Source organism: Camelus dromedarius, chromosome 20, assembly GCF_036321535.1.
Source record: "Camelus dromedarius isolate mCamDro1 chromosome 20, mCamDro1.pat, whole genome shotgun sequence".
Classification (NCBI taxonomy): domain Eukaryota; kingdom Metazoa; phylum Chordata; class Mammalia; order Artiodactyla; family Camelidae; genus Camelus; species Camelus dromedarius.
Genome location: NC_087455.1, coordinates 4219375 through 4247010, shown reverse-complemented (window position 1 = coordinate 4247010; position 27636 = coordinate 4219375). Strand labels below are relative to the sequence as shown.

General features: G+C 48.0%; 1 protein-coding gene across 1 annotated transcript in view; it reads right to left on the bottom strand.

The window, feature by feature from the left end:
* The window catches only part of FAM135B (family with sequence similarity 135 member B), a 239238-nt gene that overhangs the window by 12545 nt on the left and 199057 nt on the right, over positions 1-27636 (bottom strand). Inside the window, exons 9-14 of the mRNA XM_031439672.2 lie at positions 26140-26189; positions 19192-19347; positions 18353-18426; positions 11385-11539; positions 5532-7551; positions 3461-3627 (exon numbers count right to left, since the gene is read on the bottom strand). Coding sequence (XP_031295532.2) covers positions 3461-3627; positions 5532-7551; positions 11385-11539; positions 18353-18426; positions 19192-19347; positions 26140-26189 — 2622 coding nt within the window. The remainder of the gene's footprint in view (positions 1-3460; positions 3628-5531; positions 7552-11384; positions 11540-18352; positions 18427-19191; positions 19348-26139; positions 26190-27636) is intronic.

Here is a 27636-nt window from a genome sequence, read left to right as displayed (position 1 = left end):
GATACATTATACATGTATGTCACTTTTCATATTCTTTTTCATTATAGGCTGTTACAAGGTATTGAATATAGTTCCCTGTGCTGCACAGCAGGACCTTGCTGTATTCTCTGTTCTATATATAGGAGTCAGTATCTGCAAACCCAGAACTCCCAGTTTACCCCTCCACCCACCCCCTTTCACCCCGGGGCCAGAATTCAGTTGTAGCTTCATGAATTTTTTAATCTGTTCCTCAAAGGGATCCCTGCAGAGTTGAAAGTCAGAAGTTGCTTATGTGGCCAAATAGGTGACCCACTTCGCCACGTCACTGTAGCTTCCGCGCAGCTTATAAACTATAAACGATACCATTTACAACCAATTTTATGTTGTTCTTTAGGAAACTACCACACAATTCAAAGGATGGTGAAAATGCCACACAGGATATGGGAGACTTAAAGATATTTGATAGAATCTCTCTAATCTTTAAGGATGACCCAGTATAAATAAACACCCACCCCGCGACGGTGGCCCGTCTGAGCACAAGGCCAGGGATGCAGGGCAGAGCTATCAGACACTTAGGTGCTTCTAGGAAGTGTTTCGGTGTTGTATTAAGTTAAATTTTATTCATTCCTTCCATTCCGGACAATGAAAGCAGGCTCTTTGGTCCTTTTGTTCTTGTTTAAAGCTACCTAACGACATTCTAAGATCTGGCCTTACTATATATACATGCAGATAGACAGATATCTCAAGTGTCTATATTAGTGTAAGGAGTCTAAACAGGAGATGCCGGGGGCCCCTCTTCTTCAGCTACTGAGCAAGAAAGAACTTTCTGCAACTTAAAACTTTTTCAGAAAATATGATTTGATAGTGTGTTCAATTGAGGACATCTACAAGAATGTACCTCTTGGGCTTTTTGCACATGAAGAGTTGTGGAAATGTTCATGCCCATTACCAACGTCTTCAGTCCTCTGTTCATGTAAATACACCCTTGGAAGTAGAATTTGAACAAACGGATCCTGTGAAACTCTGCAGAGTTTAGGCACATGCACCTTGAACTAGAGGCATCACCTTCAAGAGAAACGGGTGCTTGATTGCTGGCTGCCTTTTGGGTGGCTTTATGCCCGAGGGATAACGCTAGGGCTGACAGCTCACTTTTCTGACACAGACACTGGTGAAGCTGCTCTTTCTCTACAACATTCCTCTTCTCCCACCTGAGTGATGGGAAAAAAATAAAAGTCTGTGGCCCGACCAGATTTCTTATTTTAACAAAGAGATGGAGAGGCACATCTCATTTTAATTTAGTATCAGGTAAATAAGAGGTGGACACTCGTCATGCAAGGCATGAAGCTAAGTTGTCCACAGATCCTGTGTTTAAAAACTCACAGGGTGAGTGAGAAAGTTGTTCCTTGTCTTTCTTGAAATCTTTCTGATTGCAAATCCCAGTTAAAAACAAGCCTGTCTTCAACACCTTAATACTTTTTAAAGAGAAAGTGAATCTCAAGCTCAAAGTCTCCTGGCAATGGGACAAGTCAGACTCCAGCACAGTTATTTCCTTTATAAGTATTTTCAGTGTGACTTTGTGTGTTGCATGTGATTGTAGTATTTAATTTGTGGTAGTGATTTGAAGTTTTATTTTATTTTATTTTTTGATGGGGGTACTGCGGACTGAACCCAGGACCTCACACATGCTAAGTATGTGCTCTACCACAGAGCTATACCCAACCCCTTGAAGTTTATTTTTTTAATAAATATATTCAAAAAATAAGACCATTTCAACACAAATTTTGAAATTAATAGTACGAGGTCCATGGATAGAGTAAATATGGGGAAGGGAATGTGTGAATGGCTGAGACTTGGGGGGCGTAAGAATCAAAGCAGAGAGAGGAGAGCTCACCAGAAAGACAGACAGACACCGCGGTGTGAAATGGCCTCTGTCCCTGGAGATGGGAGCGAATTAGTGCAACTGAATGAGGAAAAGAACAGGAGATGAGAATGGGGGGCGGATGCAGGGGTCAGACATAAAGAACATTTTATGCCAGGAGTTTTCTAAGCTTTCTAAGATAGGAGTTTATTTTATTTTGTTTTCTGAGAGCTACAGAGAAAGGTTTTAGGTAATGGAATGGCATGACCAGATCTAGTAAGATTTTAGGAAGGTGACTTGGGGGTGTGGGTGAAGGTCTGGGTAGGGAAGAGATGAGCTTGTTGGGAAAATGAAGAACGAAACGTGGGCTCTGGAGCCTGAGAGCTGGGCTGTAATCCTGGCTCAATCGCATCAGCCGTGGGACCCCGTACAAGGGACGTAGCTCCCTCCTACTGAGTTCTCCCACTTGTGAATGGGGGTAGCAATAGCAGCTCCTCTGCGGGGCTGTTGTCAGGATCAACAGCACTGATGTATGCTCGGCATCTAGAATGGCTCCTAGTCCCGGGTGAGTGACGTAAACTTTCCGGTCTCCATCATCATCACCATCTAGAGTGACCCACCACGGGATTCCTTAACACTCCACCAAACAGACCTGCTGACTTAGCGGCCTGATCTGCGATGCACGTAGCCAGAAGTTGATGCAGACAATTACATGCATTAGCCCCAAGAGCGAGAAAAACTCAGGATACCGAGAAGACTGTTATCATGCAAGTAAACGCATCCCCGTTCCCTAGTTGATCATCATAAGAAGGTAACCACAGTGCGGATCAAATATTGATCAGTCAATCTAAGAAAGAGATGGGGCGTGTTCTCTAAGCCCAATTTGAGGATTATAACCCAAGAAGAGCATCCCAGAAAGCCTCGAGAGTTGTTCCTCCTGTTAGAAGTCAAGGCATGAAAGTTTTTCGAGACAGAGAGAGCTGTACATTAAACGACGTATAATTGACAGTGCACAGATCTGAGCGTCTTCGTGGTGCGTCATGTGACCTCTCCCAAGGTCAGGAAGGAGTGTTATCTTCAGGGAGTTGTCTTGCTGATGCTGGAAGAACACTGCCCTTTGTGACTGAGCGGGCATTTCTGCCAATGGAGAAGGTTTGGCCGATGCATAATGCAGGTGCCCAGGTGAGGGGAGACAGCAGGCCAAAGGGCGGAGGAGATTTTTTTGTTTAAATGTTTCTTGTCTTGCCATAAAACACGAATTTTCTTTCACAACAGGTTTTGCTCTTCATCACCAGTGACGCCCTAGAAAAGTCCTTCCACTTCTCTGACCCTCAGTTACCTCCCGGAGTCCATGTAAAGTAGACGTGGTTGATTTATCCCATTCATTCCTTGATAGTATTCATTCATTCATTCATTCATTTCTGCACTTCATTAACTCAACATACTTTAGCGCCAGAGCAATCCTCCCTTTGGGAGCAAGGCCACGCCACTGTCCCAGACCCTGCACACTGCTACTGTTCCACACCTGCTAACTGAACATCTGCACCTGATTTGAATTAATTCATAAATACTCTCATTTTTTATAGCACAAAATGTTGAGGAGGAAACCTTTTCAGAACTCACCATCCAGGCCATGGACACAGACTACCAGGTGAATCCCATCTTCCAAGTTTTCTTCCTCTTCCTCTGGTGGGAAATACGGCATATCAGAAGCTAGTACAGATAAGTCACTGTACAGAAATCCATGAATCTTCAGCTCTTTTTTAAATTTTTCTTTGGCCTGATAAAAACTGGAGAATACACTAATTAATCACAAGCCAAGCTGTGGATTCCATGTTGAACAGGTGATGAGTCGAGCTGGGATGTGAGAGAGATGAACACCTACAGGGAGGCATCAGCCACGTGGCAAAGGCTGAGTGTGAGACGTCAGGGGAGCCACTAGTGAAGGAACTTTGTTCTGAACAAGGAGGCAGGAATGCACCCCAGGAAAACCAAGGTCTGTAAGTATGTGAGTTCTGCGGTTTTCCATGTGGTTCCTGCAGGGAACAGAACTTCTAAGATTCCATCCAGCTTCAAGGATCCACACAATCTTTAAGACATCTCCTGGGAGTGAAAGTTTACTAACCTGGCCTCCATCTACTTCTCCAGCATCATCTCCCAGCCTCCAAAAAGAACACATTTCTCATAATTCTTTGCCTGAATCACATCTCCTGTCTTGATTTCCATGCCTTTGCGCATCTGGGTCTACCTGTCTGAAATCCCGCCTGGTTACCATGTCCTACGCCTGGCTATCTGACACGGTGGTGGTTAAGCGCACGGTCTCAGGAGTCAGACTTCCAAGGTCAGAATCTCAGCTTTGACACTTACTAGCTGTGGGCCGACTGCTTAACCTCTCTGCATCAAGTTTCCTCATTTGTAAAAGAGGAATAACACCCTTATCCGACTCACAAAGTCATCTTGTTTTGTGCATTCAGTGACATAAGCTACGCAAAATGCTTAGAACAACACTTGAAATCAGATTAAATACTTAAAAAAAATGTTATCTATTACTAGCAACACCATCATCACCGTCATCATCATCAACATGACGTTTCATACTTTGTCCTCAGCTTAGGTGTCGTCTCTGAACAGCTTCTCCGGGTCACCACCTCTATTCACACTCACTGTCCCCAGCCAAATCAGGTCCCTCTCTTTCTGGCTCAGCTGTGCACACAGGGACCACCCCATTTACTCAGCTGCCCTCATTTGTGTCTGTCTGTGTCTCCTCGCAAGACTGAGAACACAGAAACAACCAGGACATTGGACAGCGCCTGCTGCGCACTGGCTCAGTGGATGGCATGGGCATACGACAGGTATTTAATGCTCTTTATAAAACACGGGACCCCAAGTTGACCTGCCTGTGCGATACCTTTTGGGGATATCATTCATGTGTAACTGTTCAGCATTCTTCAAACAAGTAGATGAGATGAGATATTTTGATAAAATCATTCTATACTCGAATTAATCAAATAGATAGTTTAAAGGTGAGGGAGTAATGTGAATGCCAACCCAACACAAGGATAAGTGGATGGATTCCCATTTTAAAAGAAATGATAAACTTAAGAACCACCCAAAAGGAGAATAGGAAGAAAATGTGATGAAGTAGTCCTATTTCCAGAGGCTCTTAGAGAACTGCCCCCTCGAAATCTGCAAAGATGGAGCTACAACAACATGTATATGAGTTGTTCATCATAACAAAAACTGAAAAAGAAAATCTTAAATGTCTATCTCTAAAGGATTATTAAGTCATGGTACATTTACACAATGGAATAGTATTTAAACATTAAAATGATAATGCAGGGATAGATTGATAAACACAGAAAGATGTTTCTAATATATTAAGTTGGGGAAAAACTTAAGAGTTTTAAAGAATTATCCTAATTTTGCATAATAATAATATATACATTTAGGTGCACATAGGAAAACATTATGGAAGACTTACACAGTGGCTGTATTTGAGAGATGGGCTTATTGATCATTTTTACTTCCATATGCTATTCTGCATTTCTGACTTGGGTTATACGAATATATTATTTTATATAAATCAGAAAATAACTGCTATCTCAATGTTGAAGCAGGATGCATGAAATTGAGAAATATGTAGGAAAAAAAATCTCAAAGACTGCTGGGGTGAGTTAGCCATCAGCAAGCTTACCTGAACATCCTCTCACTGACTTCTTCCTCCAACTTGCTGGAGTGAGTAGGAACAACTCCAAAGGAGCCCAAAGGTTGATGAGTGATGGGAAACAGGGTCTGTTTGGGAGAGAATCCAGCCCTGGCAGGGGTCTCCTTGGGCACAGATGAGAAAGGGAGACACGTGGCAGTGCAAGACACAGATAAGTTGACGACCTCGACAGCTTTCAGGCTGTCCAGAGAGAAGGTCTCTGCAGGGCTCAGGTGGGACACCATGATGGAGGTGCCTGCCCTTGGCTCTTGGGTTCCCAAAACTTGGGAGTGAGTGGAGTGAGTCACAGTGGAGCACACGGTGCCTTCTTCGGGTCCATCCTCCAGGAAGGTGTCAGCTCCTCTGCTCAGCACTGGGCCATCAATGACGCAAGGTGAGCTGCTCTGCTCACCTGTTGAATCCAGGTCCACGGTGTTGGCAGCTGATGGACAGCTCACTTCAGGCACCTTATGGTGAGTGAGATTCTCAGCATCCAAGATGCTGCTGTTAGAAAGAGCTCTTCCTCCCACATTAGCGTCTTCAGGCGTGCCCTTTGGGGTCTCCGTGGGTGCTCTAGGAAAAGGTCTGTTTCTAGGGTTTTCAAGTGCTATGATGCGTGGTATTTTTAAACTAAGACCTTTGGTTTCAACACCTGGAGGGTTATCAGTCCTGCCATCAAGACAACAGGGTCCTTGAGGATCAAACCGACTCTCGTTACCTTTGGGGATATCTATGTAACCAGGGCCCTGAGGGCTGTCAGCATCTGGAACTACCTCCACAAGGGAGTGGTCAACCCCAGTGTCCTGAATTCTGGAGCCACCACTGAGTTGAAGGCAGTGTCCTGGGGCATCCATGCCCTCAGTGTGCGCAGCTGAAGGTTCAGCAAGACCTCCGCTTTGCTGCACCGAGTCCACATCTTCATTGGTCCCCTCTGGGCTACTGATCTGGGGCGCAGACACCGACTTGGTCAGTTTGGTGAGCGCCAGTTCCCGCTCCTCCTCCTCAAAAGGCAGAGAGCTGATGGAGGTGAGAGAAGCCTGGATCCCGCTCGGCAAACTCGTGTTGCTCTCGGTGTGTCCACCCTCTAGGGAGTTCCTGTGGAGGGCATGTCTTCGAACTAGCTGGTGCAAGACGTCCCGGTCACTGGGTAACTCCAGGGCTCTGCTTCGCGCCTCGGACCAGGCGACGGAGCTCGGCTCACTCTCAATGCCTGAATCAGAGATGAGGGAAGAGGATCTCTTGATGACCCCAGATAGCACTGACACTTCCTCCTGCTCCTCCGTGCGAGGGTCCTTCGGGGAAGCCCTGAAGTCCAAGGGATCCCTCAAAGAAGAGCTCAGTGGGTCACAGGGCTCCGAGGGGATGAGCCTCAGACTTAGCAGCGCCACCCCGCCCCCTTGGTCTGCTCCCTTCCCTAGAGCACTTAACTCATGGAGTGTGGTCTTCTCCAAAGAGATGGCATTTCGAGGACTTCCACCGGCTACCCCTTTGCTTAACTCAGTTCTGCTCAGTTCATAGTTTTCCTGAGAGGACCCACTCTCGTGCTGAGCACTGACGACCACCGTGGGCTCGGCTCCGCGGGGCTCCTTATTGCTGGATGTCACTTCAATGTAGGTCAGCGCCGGGGCCTGGCCGTCCTCTGGGCTGGGACTCCTTCTGGGCAGGTCCTCGTCTGCCAGGGGGCGCACCCCAACGTCAGGCCTTCGGCCACTCCAACTTTCATCTTTGGGCAGATCTGCTTTGCTGTGGAATTCACCGACTGTCAGGTACACCTGAGACTCAGAGCACATATCCAGGCGTTTTGGGGTGGCGGCATTCTCATCTGGCTCTGGACACCGAATAACCTCTTCATCAGAGTCCATCTGGGGTGGTTTCATGGTGGGCAAGACAAGGTCTTCCGTCAGAGGGGATGTTCGGTTTACCACATGGCTCTCCTCTCTGTCTTTTACATTCATTATTGCAGGACTTGTTGCCAGAGCATCAAAATTAGGGTAAACACTCAAATTATGCCCTACAAAAAGAAAAAAAAAAAAAGGAAGAAATATGTGTTATAGTTTAAGAATCTATGTTCATAAATTATCCAAATACCTGATTCTACAACAAAGAATTTGTCTGGACTTCTGGTTCCTGGGAGATAACCCCTAAGTTCCTGGAATTTCTCAAGCGATTGGACTGTCTGCTCCTCATGGTGGGCCCTGAGCACTAATGCTGACCCGCTGGCTCACAGTGAGCCCTTTGACAGCCTATGCGAAGGAGGTGACTCAGGACAGGGACTGGCCACGCCAGGAAGACCAACCATGTGTTAAGTTGACGGGGAGTTTGAGTCAGGTGACATTGGTACATCTCGGAAGGAGAAGTGGGCTGGGGACTGAGGTCCACCGTGTGGCCCACAGACTGATCAGTCATGCCTGCATTATGGAACCCTTGAGTAAGCTGCCCAGAAGAAGGGAGGTTTGCTCAGTCTCTCAAGATGCAAAGCACACGTCCAGGTAAAAAAGATTCATTGTTCACAATCTTTGCGCTAATTCTTGACCCAATCAAAGCTCACTCAAAGGTATGAGATAATGATGTCTTAAAGCTCCATGTAGTTTTTAAGTGTCTCAACAGTTTACTTCATGATAATGTTAATGATTATGATAGTAATATAACTTAAATCAAAGCACATGAAAGATTAAAACTTTCTGAAGAAAAAGGCCAGTCTTCTTTTTGTTTGCTTGTTTGGTGTATATGGAAATTGAGTAACATATCAGATGGCTTTCTCAAGAGATCTGTGGTGCAGGGATTTTATTCCAATTATGCATTATTGGGGGGGCGGGGAGAGAGAAAAAGGAAATAAAGAAAGGAAAGGAAGGAGGAGGAGGGGAATGAGAGAGAAGAGAACAGAGACTAGAGGAGAGAATGAGAGAGACCATCTGTGAAGTTTGACCAAATTCAGGGTAATTTGTGTCAAAATATTGGAAAACAAACATGGGTACAGGACAGCTGGTTCTCCCAGCAAAGCATATGGGTTGTATCCTGGAGACTATGGCGAGATGCGGGTCATACCAGGCAGGGAGGACAGTGTGGGCAGAGGCCCAGAAGTCTGGGAGGTGCAGTCTGGTCGGGCACTGGGGGATCACCAGAGTGAACAGAGAAAGTGGGGGAGGGCATGGGTGGTACAGGTAGAGAGAAATCCATTGTGGGCAACACAGAGGAGCTCGAATGCTCCAGATGAATAGGGACTCTGGTCTTTATATTAGAGGTAACAGGTAGATTGGTGGGTTCTTGAAACCAAAATGAAAGCGTTAACCAGAATTATCACAGACAGCTGAGACGGGACAGAGGCAGCCCAGTGAGGAAGGAGACTGTCCAAACAGAAATTTTAGTCTCACTACTGCAACTACAGAAAAACGAGGGCAGCGAAGGATCTGATTCGCAGAGAATGGATTTAGACTCAGATGCTAACGACACCATCAACGTGCGTCCTAACTTGCACAGTCGCCCCTAAGTGTTCGGTGGACAAAACCGTCCACCACGCACAGCAGCCCTGCGGACCAGAACCCACGGTGCCTGCTGCCCATTTCACACAGTTGCTAACTGTCGGGGGGAAAGAGATGCAGATCCAGGCCATCTGGCCAACTGTTAAGACCGCAGAAAAATGGCCCGGTCGCCTTGGGACAGGAGGGGGAAAGGTGGGTGGGAGAAAGGGTTACGGAGCACAGAGACAGAACTTGCGAGTTCCTGGTACACAGGGGGTGTTCTAGCCATGGTTCTACTGCAGGCCACGAACAAACGTCACTATTTTCACATGGAAACAGAATTCCTTTACTTCCCTTTTTGCATTACACCAAAAAAGGAAAAAAAGCAACACAAATCTGATAACCTCCCTGTAAATCATAGAAATTAAGGCCACCAAGCCCTTGAGGACGAAGGAAATAGCTCTTTATCTGCTAATGCTTTTGCTCTGGGATTCGAGAACCACAAAAGCACATTGTAAAAGAACAGGAAGGTCGAGCCTGGCTCTGGGATTGAGCACGGACACAGGTGACTCTGAAAACGTAGTCTGGGGGATGGAGATGGATCGGGTGAGAGGCCTGGGAGAGAAAGCAGTCTTGGGGGGATAGCCAGCAACTGTCTTGAGGTTATTCTAGAGACATGTGACCATCAATGTTGGGGTCCTGGCCTCATCCGAGCCCCATGCCCCCAGCGCCGAACAGCGGCTGCAGAGAGATGGGGTCCTAAAACACTCCGTAGTTATGGACAATGCGTGGCTTACAGGAACCTGCAACGGGCAGCTGGCCCTAGGAGACCTCCCCCAACCACGTCCTGCCGCTGTCTAAGACGCCGGGTGCTGACGCGGCGGGCAGGGGTTAGGTTAGGGAGGGGAGCCCCACGAAGACGGAGGTTGACCTTCCAGCTAATGCTGCAGGATGGATGGGGCTCAGCTGAAGTGAGGTTGATTTATAAAAAATAAAGATGTGCAGTGTCAGAGCACACATGAGTTGGGGGACTGAGATTTATATCCACGAGAGTATCTATTAATATGTATGGTAAAAAAAAACCTAGAAAGTAATCTGCAACAGTCTAATGATAAAAGTAGGGGGTCTGAGAGTGGGTGCTTATTTTAAATACTTTTTGTTCAGTTTTCTGTAGTTAAATCATATAACTATAATGAAGATCAACACACACACACACAGTCTCAATCCAATATTTAAGCTTGTTGGGACCCGCTGGGCAGGCGAGCATCTGTATCACTAGCACACATTTGAGCCGTCATACACACTGTCAACACTAGATGTCAGGGCACAACTGAGAACCAAAAAAACATCGTTTGTTGGCAAGGTCGCACTGTCCTTGGACATCACCTAGACTTTTCAAACATCCCAAGAACCTCAGATTGCAGAAACTCTGAAATTTAAATGGCCCGTCATTTAAATTATGGGCACCCCAGTAATAATGGCTTGAAAACACTTTGCAAACAGAGGACAAGGCAGACGCTGGCTTTGGAGCTGAAGCGAATTGGCTTTGCATGGTGCCTTTTACAGGCTGGGGGATCTCAGATTAACACTGATCCTCTTGCTGCCTCAGTTCTTTGTTACACCGAGCTTCTGAGGGTGTCTATAGGATTAAAAACGTAAGGCATAGAAAACCTCCAGCATAGAGGCTGGCGTGTTTCTCTTTATTGTTGTTGTTGTTGTTGTTGTTGCTTTAAGGGATCATGGGTCTGTCTGGCTCTGTCCTCTGTGAAAGCTTGCCGGGTTTTCATAAGCAGGGCTGTGCAGGGGACAGACACTGACATCACTGTGTGCCCGGTGTGCACTAGGCTGTCTCCAGCTGATTGGTCAGTTCACAAACAAACTCTGCACAGCACCAGCAAAACAGACTGTAATCTGTGTCCGTACACACAGACATGTCTTCTCGTCTCCCTGAAATGAGCTCTTCATTCATTCGTCCATACACTTATGCAGCCCACTTTCTGCAATACTCTGCCTGGTTCACACCAGCCGTTAGGGTTCAGCCAGAAATAACTTCATATTTGAATTGCACATTGGAGATAAGAAAGGAGCCCCGTCTGACTCTCAAGGGGCTCCTGTGAGGGGGAGAAGCTGGTTCCCATTTCACAGGTGAGACACTAAATGCAACCCCACCCCAGGAGTCTCCAGTCTCATCTCCCTTTGGTTGTCAATTCACAGCAATGAAGCCATTCCAAATAACTAACTTACCCTGAGTTCTCGTTCCCCTCTGGGAACAGGCAAAATAGCCCATCACTGTGTTCCCACTGCTGTCGGGATCCAAACAGAGCCACCTACAGGAAGGCAGCGGGAAGCCCCACTCTTGAGTCTTTCCAAAACAAAGAAGACACACCTGTTGCGGGGCAGTCCACGTATCTGTCCTCGAAGATGACAGGCAGGGTGTTCCAGTCACCGTCAATGTCCAGGCACTCTGCGGGCAGCGGGGGCATGGTGGTGAGGTACTCCGAGTTCCGGATGTCCAGAGACAGCTGGCTGTGGGTCTGTATTCTGGGAAACGCGGAGCAGGTGAGCATCCAAGGAAGATATTTTTTTAAATTTTTTTTTGGGGGGGTAGTATTTATGTAACGGAGGTACCAGGGATTGAACCCAGGACCTTGGACATGCTAAGCACACACTCTACCACTGAGCTATACCCTGCTCACGCACCCAAGGAAGATTTAAATGTTTTAAACTTGCTGCCCCCTACCCCCTTACCCCAAGGCAGCACTCGGAAAATGTTCAGCAGACACTGACACTCTCCATCTGTCTGTCTACCTTTTCTTTCCTCCCAGCTCCCTACCCAGCTCCCACAGCCCTCGTCTGCTTTGCCTCAGGACTGGTCTGGGTGCCAAGGTTAAAGGACATGGATTGTATGATTAAGCAAAACACCAAGGTACTGACCACATGCCAATTAGTAGAAAGGAATAAATACTATTCCAGTGGAGTGTGGGCTGAGTTTCTAAATGGCTAGGAATCCTAAATTAGTATTTTGAAGGAAAAACTTAAATCTATACATATTTTATTCTTATTTCTCAAACCACCTGTTGCATTTAGGGTCTGAATCATATTTCACGCATTTGAATTCAGAACCATCTAAAATCTCTTTTTTTACTGCTTGCTCTGTGGACACCAGCATCCCTGATCAGGGCATAAGTTCCCCTAGCTCAGGAATTGTGGTTTTCGGTTCCTCCGCATAAGACTTTAAAACGCCCCCATGTTGTTCCTCCACAGCCCAAATATCACTCCACAAGGAGGGTGTGATTCCAGAGTGTGAAATTATCAGTATCCCTAATTCAGAGGCTTGGCTGGTGGAAAATACTTCCTCCCTTATCCTCAAGTCCTTACAACAAAGAAAATAGTTCTTTTTCCCCCATTCCAGGAAAATATTAACATTCCATCATTTTTTGAGACAATTAACTTGTTCACAAAACAGAAACAGACTCACAGACAGAGAAAATAAACTTGTGATTACCAGAGGGGAAAGGGGTGGGTGGAGGGATAAACTGGGAGTTCGGAATTTGCAGATACTAACTACTATATATAAAATAAACAGCAAGGTCCTACAGTACAGAGCAGGGAACTACATTCAGTATCTTCTAATAGCCTATAATGAAAAAGAATATGAAAAGGAACATCTATATATATATATATGTATAACAGAATCACTATCCTGTACATCAGAAATTAACACAACATTGTAAACCAACTATACTTCAATTTTTAAAAATTAAAAATTTTAAAATTAAAAAAATCTGAAACTACAAAACAATTCCCTCATTTTTCTCCATGCCAACTCAGTCACTCTTGCCCGAGGGAAGATGATACTTTTAACAGGTCGGTGAGTTTGGGAGGAGAATTAAGCACGCACAGCCACCGTCTGGTGGCCTCTCTGTCTCTCTGTCCAGCTGCAGCTTTTTCTGAGCAGCCTGACTCTGGAGGCCCCAACCACACAGGACTGTAGCTGTGCAACCTGGCACAAACCAGAGCGACTTCTGCAATTCAGCATCCCCTGGAGCAAACATGATGAAGACGAACATGTCTGCCTATCTGCTATTTTATATACGTACATCTAATATAAATATGAAATGTGTATATCTTATTTTCTTATTTCTCAACTGGGCCGTAACCAATGAAAGAAAAAGATAAGCAATTTATTCCCTCCCTCCAAGTCATGAAGGCTGCTGCCACTTCATCATTCTTTGACCCTGTGTCTGAATATTTAAATGGAATTTTATTGCAAGCAATTCTGCAACAAAATTTTCAGCCATCACCTGAACCTGGAAGTTTTGGTCCAGTTTTTAGTTTATTAAAACAGTATATTGATTGAACACCAATGTGTATAGGGCTGTGGAGACAGGCTAGGGGGTACACCTAGAAGAATGAAACTTGATTTTGGACCTAAAGAGCTTACAGGCTCATGACTAAGTCAGGTGATAAATCAATGGGACAGGAGAGTCAGAGCTAAGTTATTCTATGCAGGGAGTGATCTCCTGCTGGAATGTAGCTTCTTGAGCCTGGAGACATTGTGAATGTGACCACATGCCTAGAACAATGCTTATCATGTGTTAAAAAAAAAAAAACTACAAATTCCAGGGCATATACACCATGAGACAGCACCGCGCACCTGTTAGGATGGCTACGATTCAAACAAACAAACAAACAAACAAACAAACAAACAAGTGTTGGCGAGGATGTGGAGAAGTTGGAATCCTTGTACACTGTTGGTGGGAATGCAAAATGGTGCAGCCACTGTGGAAAACAGTATGGAGGTGCCTCAAAAAGTGAAAAACAGAAATACCATATGATCTGGCAGTCCCGCTTTTGAGCATTTATCCAAAATAATTGAAATCGAGATATTTAAGAGATATTAGTGCTCCCGTGTGCATGGTAACACTATTCATAACAACCAAGACACAGAAGCAAGCTAAATCCCCACGGACAGGTGAATGGATGAAGGCAATGTGGCACAATGAAGTATTATTCAGCCATAAGACAGGAGGTTCTGCAGTATGCGGCAACGTGGATGGGCCTTCAGGACATTCTGCTAAACGAAATAAGCCAGTCACAGACAGACAAGCACTACATGATTCCATTATACATGAGGTATCAAAAACGGTCCACTTCATAGAGTCAAAGAGGGGCATGGCAGTTGCCAGGGGTTGGGGAGAGGGGGAACGGAGAACTGCTAATCACTGGGCATATGTCTCAGTGACGTGAGCGAGCAAGTTCCAGAGACCTGCTGTTCTAGTAGAGCGTAGGGGGCTCGGTTCACTTCACTGTTGTCTCAATGTCAGGTTGACCTTGACTGCAGGAGTGCAGCCCAGCAGCATACAGATACTTCTATTTCACAGGCTGAGAAAACTCTGCATTTTATTTTTCTGGTGTATCCTCTGGGATGACAGCTCAGCGCTATACAGGAGAGCCACAGCAAGGAGGCTGGGAGCCTGGCATCCGGACTCTGACAAATCCGTGTTTGCACCACGTGCTGGCTGTGTGGTCTATAACTTCCATCCTTAACCCCTCTGAGCCCAGGTTTCCCTTGTATCTTCTGTAAAGTGGGGACAATGACAGTTCTTAGCTCATGGGGTTAGTGTGAACATTAAATGAGCTAAGAACTCAGTACTTAGCACAGCTTCTTACCAGAAGCATCTCCCTAGACTCATCAGCACCAGGAAGGCAGGGGGAGTGCCTACTATGTTCAACCCTATGCAGATAGCATCTTGTAGAATGAATGATTTTAAAAAATGATACCGTGTTAAAGTGATTACTACAGACAACATAAAAGAAGGACACCTCAATTATCATTTTACAGGAACTGAGTCATCAGTACAGGCCTTCATATGCATCAACATTTTCACGGTCATTCAATCAACGAACCTTCACTGAACACTTCCTTACTGGGTGAAAAGCACTGGCTGACATGGTAAAACAGAAAGGGGCACAGGAAAGCACCCCCTTGCTACTAGCCAGTTCTAAATCATTTTTTAAATGCTTTTTAAATATTGCAACCCACACAAGAAAGAGTTTTCATTTTACATGGCAACCCGGACCATCACACACCACACACACACACACACACACACACTCTCTCTCTCTCTCTCTCTCTCTCTCTCACTCTCTCTCTCTCTCTCTCTCCCGGAAACACATACATTGAAACAAAAGTTTCAAAAACGCTTCTCACTATTACTACCTATCGTATCTGATCCTATTTCATTTAAAACGTGCTGCTCCAAATCCACTCAGACGATTTCACAGTCCACTAAGTGGCTGTGACCTATTGTTTGAGCAACACGTGTGCCTGAACAAGATGGGTCCTGGCGGGCGAGTCTCACTTGCCCACCCTGATGCGGGAGGGGGGCTCCGCCTCCCAGCACGCAGGAGGCCCTCCCCGCAGCGCCTCTCCCCCGCTCTGCGCCAGACGAGCACGCCACGCCCAGGCCCAGCGGCCAGCCTGCCAGAGAGCCCGCGCGCTGTCTCAGTCTGAGGTGGGACGCTCTCCCCAGCGCTCTGTATCTGTCTGTCCCTTAGTAAGTATCTCAATCTGAAATAAAACCTCCCTCTCTGCTCCACAGGTCCTAGTGACCCGGTTAAAGGTTTCCCTCCTCCTCCTAACTAGCCTCCCTGCTATCCTGGTGTATGCCTTCTATTACAGGTTAATGTCTACTATGAATTGAGTAGTAACAAGTTTATCTGATCTCTGAATCGACACCATGCAGCAAAAATTATCATCTCCTGTTATCGGCAGGGCTCAGAGCTCCGCTCAGATGTCTTCTTAGGGAGCCCGTCTCTAACAACTCTGTGAAATAACACCTCTGTACCTGCCACGCTGTTACATCGCTCTACAGCACATACTACATTTGACATGTCCTATATACTTATCTACCTATACGTATGCTTTCAGCTACTAAAGCATGAGCCCTGCGAGACGGGCAATTTGTCTGTTTTGCTCACTGCTGGATATCCAATATCCAAAATGGTGTCTGGCACATAATCAACACAAAACAGCTATTTGTAGACATTCCTTCAAATCTCCCTTTTACATCTAAGAACAAGCTGTGAGAGGTTCAGTCACTAGTTTGATGTCACGAGTCTTCTGTTACAGGAGCAAGGTTTCAAAGCACGGATATGAGATTTGAAATCCAAGGTCTTTCCACCATAGTCACTTGTCAATTTTTTTTTCAAGGCATCCATTACAATCATCACTGCACAAAGTCTGAACTCTTCATCCTAGTCCACAAGGTCCCACGCAGGCCCCCTACCTACCTCGCTGCCCACTCCCCCTTCTCCTACTTGCTCCTTCCATTCTAGTTACACTTGCTCCTTGACGCTTTCAAAGACTCTGTGCTCCCATGTAAGAACCTCTACAGCAGCCTCTCCCTCTGACTAAACAGTCTCCCACGTCAGGGTATGGCTTGTTGTAACCCCAGCCTCTGCTCAGATGCCACATCCTCAGAAACATGTTCTTTCATTGCTTTGGCTAAAACACTCTTTACCCTACACCCCGTGCTGTGCTGGAGCCAGTTCATACTGGCTTCCAAGAACCAACTGTATACACCTCCCCCCAAATCCACGTTCAGTGGTAACATACCAGGAGCTCACCCCTGACCCTGGTGGGAGCACGGACACACGGGAATCGGCGAACACCACAGACCAGAGTTTTTGTTTGTCTGTTTTTCTTTTCTGAGAACTACTTGCAAACATTTATGACGATGCTGGCCACACTCCTGCTCCTCATTTTCCTTGCCTTGACTTATTTGTCTTTACTTATCACTGTCTGAAATGCTGTAAGGTACTTCTTGGCCTGTTTCTGCACTAGAATCAGTGACCCATGAGGACAGCATCTTTACTCTGCTCCCTGCTGGGTCCCCAGCGTCCGTGTGTGCAATAAACACCTGTGCAAGTCAGCATCCTCACCTAACATTGTCTGAGCAGAGTCTGTGGCTCGCCCAGGGCGGGCCAAGTGCGTGGAGGTTCTCCTTCGGTCCTCACACTATTATCCTGCTCGTTTTAAGAAAACAAAGACTGGGTGAGCTTAAGGGAGAAAATAAATAAAAAGAAAACGAACTTTCTCAAGGATCGGCTGCAAATCAGTGGAAGAGCAGGATTTTGAAGCCAGGTCTGAGGAATATGTATCACCTGGACTTTGTACAAGCTGTTGCCTTCCAGGACACTACCTGCCTGTATGGCTGTCACCTCCATGTGTGTCCACACTCCTCAGGACACAGCCAGGGCCGGGGAGTCTAAGGTTTGCCTGTTATTGTGATGACCCAGGAAGCGAATTTCTTGCAGTAGCCCTGATGTGCAGGACTTTGCTCAGGGGCCCTCAAAGTGAGTTTATATTTGTCAAGTTAACTCTTCCAATTTTAGTTTTAGAAAATACATTGTTGGTCCCAGCAGGGGGCTGGACTGAATGAATGAACGCATGAGTGAGTGAAAGACTCTAGATTTCTAGAAAAGCCATTTTAAGGTGCAGGTAACTTTTCCTTGGTGCCCCTCTCCATTGCAGAGTCCATGAGGCCAACTTTAAATGTTGCTGCACTTTCCAAAGAGAATGAAGAGTGGGGAGAAAGTACGGTTATAAAGATGAGGGTGGAAAGATCTTCAGGTCTGTCTCAAGTGATGGATGAATTTCAAGGGTTTGTCCTGCTGGACTGACTGTGGGATTTCAAACATATTCCATCCACATTTATTTCAGAGGTAAACATACTCTTTAGAACAAAAAGAAACCCTCAGACGTGTGTCACCAAGACCAAACATCTTGGAGGAAGCACTGCTTCTGTCCCCCAGGGAAAGCCGCGATGGGAGACAATGATCTCATCTTTTGTCAGCCCGCTGACTCTCCTAAGTGTGTTTTTCCGGTGGAAGTCAAACTTAGATATCCATCCATCCTCCTAATTAGGTAGTTCAATCTTAATTCTTATGCTAAATGCATTTCATAACTACTGCAAAGTCTCAGGTGAATTCTGGGCTTTTTTTTTTCTGACATAGCTTGTGGCCACACCACCTGCTTCTAATTCACCTTGCAAAGAAGACTCAGCATAGATGTCTTCAGGGACCTCGGAAGGCTTGATTCTGTCCATAGAGCCATAATGATGCTCAACACGAACAATAAAAATCTCTGGCTATTGACCTCCTCTGCCACCTGCCAGCTCTGCAATTTGTCTAACTCTTCTACCTTCAGAGAAGATGCACCTGGATGTGCAGAGGTGGGCAGACTTCTCTCCTTCAAGGTCAGACATGAAGGGAAGAAGTAACTTTGAACAAGAATGTCCTTGGTGCTCACTTTCGGGGTGTGATGGGGACATGTGAGAGGTTACTTACAGGTTTTCCTGAAAGGTCAGGACTGCAAATTTTTGGTGCTCCATATAAAAGAAGGCCTCAGAAAACCTTCGGACCTAAGGAGTAAAATGGCATTAGCAATTTATCTCATGGGTGGGTGTTGCCTTGACTTTCGTAAAACGAAATTGAGGTCCGAGGAGGGATGTGACATACATTAATAGGAAGAGAGCCCAGTGCCTAGAGGCTGGCTCTGAAACAGCAGCCTTTCCACCCCTCCACAGCTGCCCTCGCTCATCTCTAGCTCTTAGCACAAACTTGATTTACGGACACAATTTCATGCACGTTTACGCGTCCGTTCTTGCACTGCTTTCCGTTGTTTTTATATTTAGGTCTTATTTCCTCCACTAGAATGTAAGACACTTGAAAATAGAGACCATAAATAAATGCAGATGAAACGGAATTTGCAAAGCCAGTCCTGTAAGCACGTCCCCTAAGCACTCTGTAGGCTCAGCTATTTGCTCCTCTCGCAGTAAATGCGAAGACCGGCGTCTCTTATGATGCATGAATACCCGCCTCCCCGCCACGCACACTCAAGCGATGGCCAAGTGCACTCACAACAATGGACTGCATTTGAAAACACTTCTTCAAAACACTTTCAAAGCACCTGGCATAGCCCTTGAGATTGGCTTGCTGTCACCTGGGAGCCAAGGCAGGAATTTTATGAATGCAGGTTTGAGAGCCTAAGGGAGTTCACAGGAGAGCCAGGACTAGCGCTCAGGTCGGTCCCCATTTTTTTTCTGCCCAATGAACCAACGGTTGTACAGCTTCCTCGGGAGATGACTGGCACGTGCTTAGAGAACTGAAACCATTTGACACCTTACCCTCAAGGTGTGATGCTCCTGCGTGAGGTAAGTGGTCACTTGGGAGTGTAGCGTCACCGTGTCTAGGAACTGGGTCCACAGAGCCATCAGGTGGGAGGCCAGCCAGGCGAGATCCTTGCTTATCTGCTCAGCTATCTTCTCTGGATTATTCAGCATCTGGGGAGGCAAAACGGTGGTGGTGAAGGACCTCTGCTCCGTGAAGCCACAGCAGTCTTCCTCCTGAAGTCTTGACTGGGCTTCTCAGCTTTCAAAGGATCCCTCTGCCTTCTCTGGACTCTCCTCTATATCCCGGTATGTCGTGAGCTCAGTACTCTGCAGGCGTGACCGTGACACCGGCCACCTGTCAATACCCACTACTTGGCAGGCAGAACACCAGGCTTTTTAACAGATGCCCTTTCCTATGGAACCCCTACAGTTAACCTCTGGTAACCATCATTGTTGTAACCATCATTTTACACCAAAATAAAATGAGAAAGGATTAAATAGCACACCCCTGGTCACACAAAGCCATAAGACTGTCCAACCGCAAAGCCGGAGCGCCATGCTGCCTGCATGCAGTAGGTGCTGTAAACCATCTCCCAAGAAGCGGTGAAGCTGCACCCTCGCAGCACCTGCCCAGCGAGGTGCCTTCCACTCGGCCGTGCTCAGCAGTACCGTCAGCACCTTCCCCCCGTCATTCCAAATTTCTTAAGGAGGATCCCAGATTGCCTTAAGTAAAGCCTGAAGGGCCCAGCCCACAGAGGGCCTGGAGCCTTCCGGGGAACCCCTCAGTTTACAACGAGGAGAGCCACCTACTCGGGGCAACTCTAATTCTGGAGGGGTGAGAAGAGAGAGCGTGCCTCCGAGGTCAGCCCGAGAACCAGCGGGCAACGCCCAGCAAGGAGTCCGAGCCTTCACCATTTTTCAACAAGAATTTAAAGTGCATCTCCCAGGCCCCAGGCTCCTGTTTAGAGTAAATGGATCACACAGATGAATAAGAGCCTGTCTCTGCCTGCAGAGAGCCGTGTTCAGGGGAGGGTACCCCTCAGCGGAAGGTGGGTTAACAATTAAGACTGCAGCCAATACTTCAGAACAAGTTTAAATTTAGTATAATCTATAAAAACATCCAAAACTATGCTGCACACCTGGAACTAACATAACATTGGCTGTCAACTATACTTCACTGAAAACATGTTTAGACTATCCCTACCCCTAAGATATGTTTAAAAATAAGAACACGGGATAAAAACGAGTGGTGGGGAGCTGTCTGTCTCGGATGCAGCCGAGACACACAACCACAGCCACTTCAAACATTCCTTCTTTGCTTCGTGTCCCCACTTCTTCATCTGCAAAACGAGTACGCAAAGCAAATAACTGTTTATTGGATGTCATAATGTGCTGGGAGATTAAGTTCAAAGCCTAGCTTGAAACACTGAAAGCTCCCTTTGCTACTCTTGGATTAAAGGCTAGAATAAGGCATGCTGGGTGAAGTATCTAAGAGTGAGACAAGCAGATGCAGAGGAATTCGACACCCAGCAAGACTCTTTAATTGTTGGTTATTGCTGCTTTGTAATGAACGGCCAGCTTCCGGATACAAGGTATCATTCAACTGCAGCATCCCTAAGCTGCATCCTCCAAGAGAAAAGATCCATCCCTGGTGACTTCGCAAGCTACAAACCTCCCAAGTGAGAGGATGACACTTCCTTTCTTCTGACGGAAGCATCATTTCCATCCCTGGCTCTGTTGGGAGGCAGGGAACAAACAGGGAACATCCACTCCTGGTTCAGCCCCATAATGCATGGCCCGAAGTATTTAGAGGCAGAAAAGGAAGGATTGGGTTGGGGAAAGTGGGGGACGTGGTCAGCCACTGGAAAAGCCTCCATGCTGGAGAGTGAGGCTTTTAGATGGAGTATCAATGGCTTACATTTATTCTCCAACTAGTTACCCTTATGCTGAGTTCCTGCATCAGCCCCTAAGTTCCTTGCCTTCCCTCTGGCTACCTCCTCTCTGGCCCGGTGCACACCCATTGCTCCTGCCTCACCAACCTGCTTGAACACACAGCTCTTTCCAAGCACCAGGCTGCACATTCTCCTTGGAACGCCTTCTCCTCACATCCTCCAATCTCCTTTCTCCCTCCCTTCACCATTCGGACATGCCTGCTTTCCAGCAGGTAACTGTTTAAGGAGCCAGCGCAGTCCCCTTGTTTCTGATGATTTTTGAGGGGGAACATCTACTGTGCTCCACGTGTAAGAGGAGCCTCCCCCTCCTTGAAGTCAACTTGACCTTGCTCCCACTGCTCTCTGGGCCCCGCTCACCAGAGGCTGCCCTCCTCTGCCTTCACTCGGAGCTTCAGCCTCCTTGACGTTCTCGGTGCCTGCACCGCGGCTGTCGGACGCTGGGAGCTCTTGGTTGACTACAGCGGGGACCGCGACAGTGAGCGGCCCTCAGTAACTGGGCCTCCCTTCCTGAGCTTCTCACCCCATCGCCCACAGCCCGTTCCCCTCCACTCCGGCAGAACCGGCCAGCACAGCGTGAGCTGTGAGCTCAGCCACCAGAGAGGGAAGGAAAAGCCGCTCATTAAATGTGTCTTTCGGAGAATTATTTTTTCTCCCGAGTTGATTACACAAATGGTTCCAGATAAGATTAAGGAAGCTTCTAATTAAGCCACAAGAGGACTTCCCTACTCTCACGGATGCCTGGGCCTGTTCAGTTAACAGGTGACGGGTATGGAAGGGTTGTCTGGGGAGTCGAGGAGAGGCCCTTCACGCTAACAAGGAGGCAATTTGGACCCAACGCCGTTTCAGGTGAAGCTGCCTGAAAAATGTGCAGCCGTGGACATTATCACTCCTCCCACGCCTTTCAGCTGGGTCTAGCCCTGCTCCTTTGCACACTCACTCCCCACTCACCCCCCTTTGCTCTGTTTTCTGATGTCTGTTATGTGTGTGCAGCATGCTGAGCTCTGGAGAGCCAAAGATAAATACGTCCAGTCCTGGAAGGGGCAGGTGGTCCAGTGACAGCTCTTTACATCAGTAAAGTTGTATCTATGATGTACTAAGAAAGATAGGTCCTGAGTGCTGTACAATGGTCATGGAAGGCTTCCTGGAGGAGGTGACACCTGCATTGCGTCTTCAAGTAACCAGGTGTCAGGTTGAGAAAAGCCTGCCACACATCCCCTGAACTAGCCGTGTTCTCTCAGCATGGTCCTCAGTCCTGGCTGCACACGGAATCACTGGGAGACCACAAAGTGTCTGGGCCCATCTCTGAGGGTAGGACCCCGGCATAAGGATTTTTCAAATGTTTCCCAAGTGATCTGAGTGTGCAGTCAGGGCTGCGTATCCCTTCCGGATCACAGCCCCTGCCATGCACCTGTCATCCCCTTTGTCTGGAATCACACCCACACAAGGGCCCTGCTGTGTCCGCTCCTGTTTCAGATCTCAGCTCAGCGCTGCTCACCGCGGCGGCTGTTTCTGATCACACAAGAGGGTGTCTAATAATAGCGGTGGCAAGGATGACAACCGAGCCTTGCTAGGTGCTGGGCTAAGTGCTTTACAGGAATGCATCTGCTTAGTCCTCGTACCAATCCTGTAAGTAGACACTGTTATCACCACCCCCATCTGACGGCTAGGGTGACCACGGCACCAGGAGGCTAAGTGACATGACCGAGGTTACAGACATAGTCACCACGTGGGAGCCAGCGCCTGGACCCAGGAAGTCCAGCTCCCAGACCCACCACGCACTCTAGGCTGCGTGAATCCCACCACCCGCCGCGTAGACCGGCATGGCGGCTCCTACCCCACAGCATGCCACGTGTCTGTCCAACCCTCCCACCGACGCAGAAGCCTTGCAAGCTCCCGGCTGTAGCCAGAGGCTCTGGCTTGGGACGCAGACCTTCTTCATCGGCCGTTTTCCCTCCGGATGCTCAGGGCCTCTTACCCGGCAGTGTCCCGGAACAACTCTACAAGCCCATCTACTCACACGACTCAGGACCAAGGGTGACATGGAAGAAAGAAACTAAGTCTTTCCGGTGGGGGGGGGGGGGTAGGGGCTCAAAACAGTCCCAGCTGTGTGTCGCCCTCTAGAATCTGTGCTGAAAAGCCACAGTGCCGCGGACCGTGGCGGGCCAGGCAGGAGGAGATCGCCGCGACCACGGGGGGCAGTCACCGTCTAAAGCTGTAGCTTCCTCTGCTGGGAAAGCCTGTGTCCTCAGAATCAAAACAAGAATTCGGTGCGAGAGCCCCCGGACCAGTGGGCTCCTCCTCTTAAACCACCTCCAAAGGTGTTTTCAGGCTTAGATGAAATAATTCAAAAACCCCCTGGAAAGGGGACTGATTGCCTAAAACCCACTAAGTAAACAAAAGAAGCAAAGCCCCAGCTGCCCGATCAGGAGTCATTCACTGACGCCTAATAAGTAATTTGTAATATTTCCTTCTCGGAGGATGCAACTCAAGGAAAGACCATAGGGTAACCTGGGATCTCCTGAAAGTGTATGGTGACAGCCAGGAAATACTCTTGTGTGTGGAAGAAAGCCTTACCCTGCTGAATTTCAAAAGAAACTCAGCAGCTGCTTCCTGGTAGATACTCAGCATGTTTCGAACCCGCCTGCTGGACTGAAGCATGTGGCTGAGTTCCATTAGGGCCTTTCCCACCCTTCCTGGAGGGCACGACTCATCCCTTTTCTCATCAGGCTGCACAGGAGGGCTCCCTATCCTCAGCTCCAACTCACCTTTCCAGCCCAGCCCCCTGCAACCGGCCTCAGGTGCCCACTCCACCCTCCTGGGCCCCGGGCACCCACAGTGCTTCTGTCAGGGAGACTCCTGCCCTGTCATTCCACGGCTGCTCCCTCCCTGCCTCACTCCTTCCTGGCTGACTTCACACAGAGCCTGCTGCACCCCCTCCTGGGCTCCCCCAGTCCCCTCGACTTACGCTTGCTGGTCCAGCACCGACACTATGGACAACGCCTGCCTTAGGCGTGAACAAGTCTATTTAACACCAGGCTGTTCGTCCTGGGACGGTCTCTGCCATCTGTGCAATCCCAACAAACAGCAGAGAAGCTGGCACACAGTAGGTGCTTAAGAAACATTTGTAACAGTCGCATGGAGTTAAAGGTGCATACGAATTGCTCCATGCACTCTATGTTTTCAAACCGTCTTAAATCACTTGTAACAGTTTCCACGGCCCCATCCGTCCTTGAGACGGATGCACTTGTGTCCATGTGCACGGTTGGCCAATAGGTGGCAATGTCCTCCCTCTAAACACTCTGGGCTGTGAACGTGCCTTTTAGGGGGTGCCCGGGAGGAAGCTTTGTTTCTTTCGCCCCCAGCAGTGAACCAGCCTTTTATCAAACCCCAGAGCGGGCTGATGCACACCCCACTCCACCTCTCCCTCCGTCACGCAGCTGCATCCCTGCGCAGTCAGCGAATTTGGTGGCTTTGTACGCACCCTGAGGCAACTCAAAACCAGGGGCTGTTACCCTGCAGTGTGGGGCCCAGTGCCAAAGGAGGCAGTAATCTACATTCCCAGAACTTACTCATAACTGGAAGTTTGTACTTTCAGCCACTTTACCCGTTTCTCCCACCCCCACCCATCCCCCCAGCAACCACCAATCTGGTCTCTGTTTCTAGGAGCTTTTTTTTTAGATTCCACACATAAGTGAGATAATACAGTATCTGTTTTTCTCGGAATGGCTTATTTCACTTAGCATAATGCCTTCAAGGTTCATCCATGTTGTCACAAATGACAAGATCCCCCCCCTGTTTAGGGCCGTATAGTATCCCACTGTATACACACACACCATGCTTTCTTTATGGATTTGGAAAGACACTCAGGTTTCCATGTCTTGGCTATTGTAGATAATGCTTCAATGAATGTGGGCGTGCAGATACCCCTTCCAGCCCGGGACTTCGTTTCCTTCCAGTAAATACCCAGAAGCAGCACTGCTGGATCATATGGTAGTTCTATTTTTAATTTTTCGGAGGGCTCTCCATACTATTTTCCATAGTGGCTGCACCAATTCACATGCCCATCACCAGTGCACAGAGTCCCCTTCTCTCCACATCCTCACCAACACCTGTCCCTTGTCTTTCATGAGAGTCATTCTAACAGGTGTGAGGTGATATCTCACCACGGCTTTGATTCATCTGGGGAGCTTTTAATGAAAATTCAAATACCTGAGCTCCACGACAATATACTGTTTCAACCCTTTGAGATGGGACCCAGGAGAGGTGCACCTCTGAGATCCAAATGTGTCTCTACTGAGAGATCAGGGCTGAGAAATACTGGCTTAACAGACAGAAGTAACAGTTTGCAGTGAGGCAGTCTGTTGAGTCCGGCCCATAGCACTGATTAGCTGCGCCACCAACCCTGAGTTCCACACTCCTTCCATCTGTACCTGCCTCTCTCTATGCGAGGGTTACAGTGCTCGTCCAGACCATCCAGCAGCACGGGATGTGAAAGCAGTCCAGAGCTTGTAAGCAACAACAGCGTGCACTGGCCACGGACGTATTAAGCACATATTCTCAACACATGCTTGTTGAACTTTTGGCAAAGGCACACTCCTATTTACAACATCATCCCTGTCATGGAAGCTAGCCTCCTGCCATCTGGGAGCCGCCTGAGCACAGGTGCGAGGTTTCTGTCACCCTCTGTGACAAACACGTAGCCAGTCCTCAATAAATGTTTGTTAAATGATGGGTAATGGACAAGTAAAAAGTGCGAATTTCAGGGAAACCAAGACCTGTTAGCTTGTTTGTTTTTTTCAAAATAGCTAGCTCAGGGCTAGGCACACAAAAGGTGTCTAACAGACACGATGATTTAGGGTAACGGGATGGAAGAGTATTTCTTCAGTTTAACAACTAATGCGAGGTTACAAGCTGTGTCTTTTCCTCTCTGATTTCTATACCAAGCAAGCAACCCTGTTCACCCCAGTGTAATGACTGCCATTCAGAAGCAAGAAGTCAGTTCCCTAATTACCTGCAGCTCTGAGCACAGCTGGGAGAGGGTTTCTTCAACAGCAAGTGACTCTAGGAAGGAAAAAGAAAAACACAAGTAAATGGACCCGCGCGGAAATGCAGCAGCTGCTAATGGAATGAAAGAAGCATAGATTTCAAGCTGGCAGTGAAGTTCCAGGAAAAAAAAATGCAGCTCCCGTGAACTCTCCTTCTCTCGGTTCTGTCTAAACAGTCATGTTTATAAAGAGGGTGGCCCTGATTTGCAGCCACGTGACTTTGCACTGGATGAAGGTCACCACTGTCCCAGAGATGCATTTCTGAGAAAGAGACCATCCCACATGCACATTGTGGGGTCCGATGCGATTCCACGTCCTGTCGTGCTTTTGCAGGTGTGTGAGCACACACGTCCACGTGGCACACCTGGGACGTGGCTGTCTGTCTCCTTCCTGCAGGTGGATGCTCAGAAGTCCAGGGAAGTGCAGTGGCAGAGCCAAGCCTACTGCCCAGCACCACCGACCCTCATATTGATCATCTCAACCATTCACGCTGGCAAACGGAGCCTGCAACCTGGCCGTCTTCTCAGCAGACACTGGGTGGACTCTGGCCCTTCATGGTTTCGCATTTGCCGTTTTTCCCGTGTTAGACCTCTCCCCTAGTTCCATGACACTGTGGCCAGGCCTTGCACGGGGCCACAGCCTGGGCTTTAATTAAAGAATTGTTGCCAAGGTGAGAGCAGTAAACCTTGAGCTCAGTATGGTCCTCAGGGATGAGCACACACTGCCCGCCCCGCAGCTGTCCCCAGGCCTGCGAGCCCCACCAGCTACAGTGGACTTTCGTCACTGACCATGCCCTTGATATCCGACCCAATGCCCGGCACATAGTAGCTGCTCAATAAAAACAGGGTGAGTGAGTGAAGGAACAAATACATTCAGCTCCTTTGGGTAAAACAAAAAAAATGCTGAAGCAAGAAGCCAGCTGTTACTGCACAGTCTCCAGTTTTCCTCTGAGCTAAGCTGGCCCTGATCTGTGCATGTCTCCGCTGAGTGCAAAAAACTGACCTGGAAAAGTTTCAACTCCAAGATCCCGTGATTCAAAGAGCAGGGCCTGACTTGTCTAGGGCATCAGAGCTGAGTCAGCCGCTAGGACGGCAGCAGAAGTTGAAGCCACAACAGGGCTGCGCCTACTGACCCACCCAACACGCCACGCGCTGTGTGTGAGGGAGCTGGGGCACCTGCTCCCAAAGACCCTGAGCCTCGCGGGGAAGAGAAACATGAGAATAAATGACTACGTGGCATGTTCAGTGTAGTAACAGACAACGCACGAGGCCGCCAGCACTGCCGAAGCCACGATTATCTCCGCAGGCAAGGTCGCAGGTGCAGGGAGGGAAGGTACCCGGCGAGGCTGCCATGACCCCTGAATACCAGGCCGAGGGCCAGGCCTCTGTTCTGGGGCAAAGGGCCTCATTAAATGAGTGCGACACGATCGAAACCCTGACCCCACCCCTGTCCCAGGCATCACT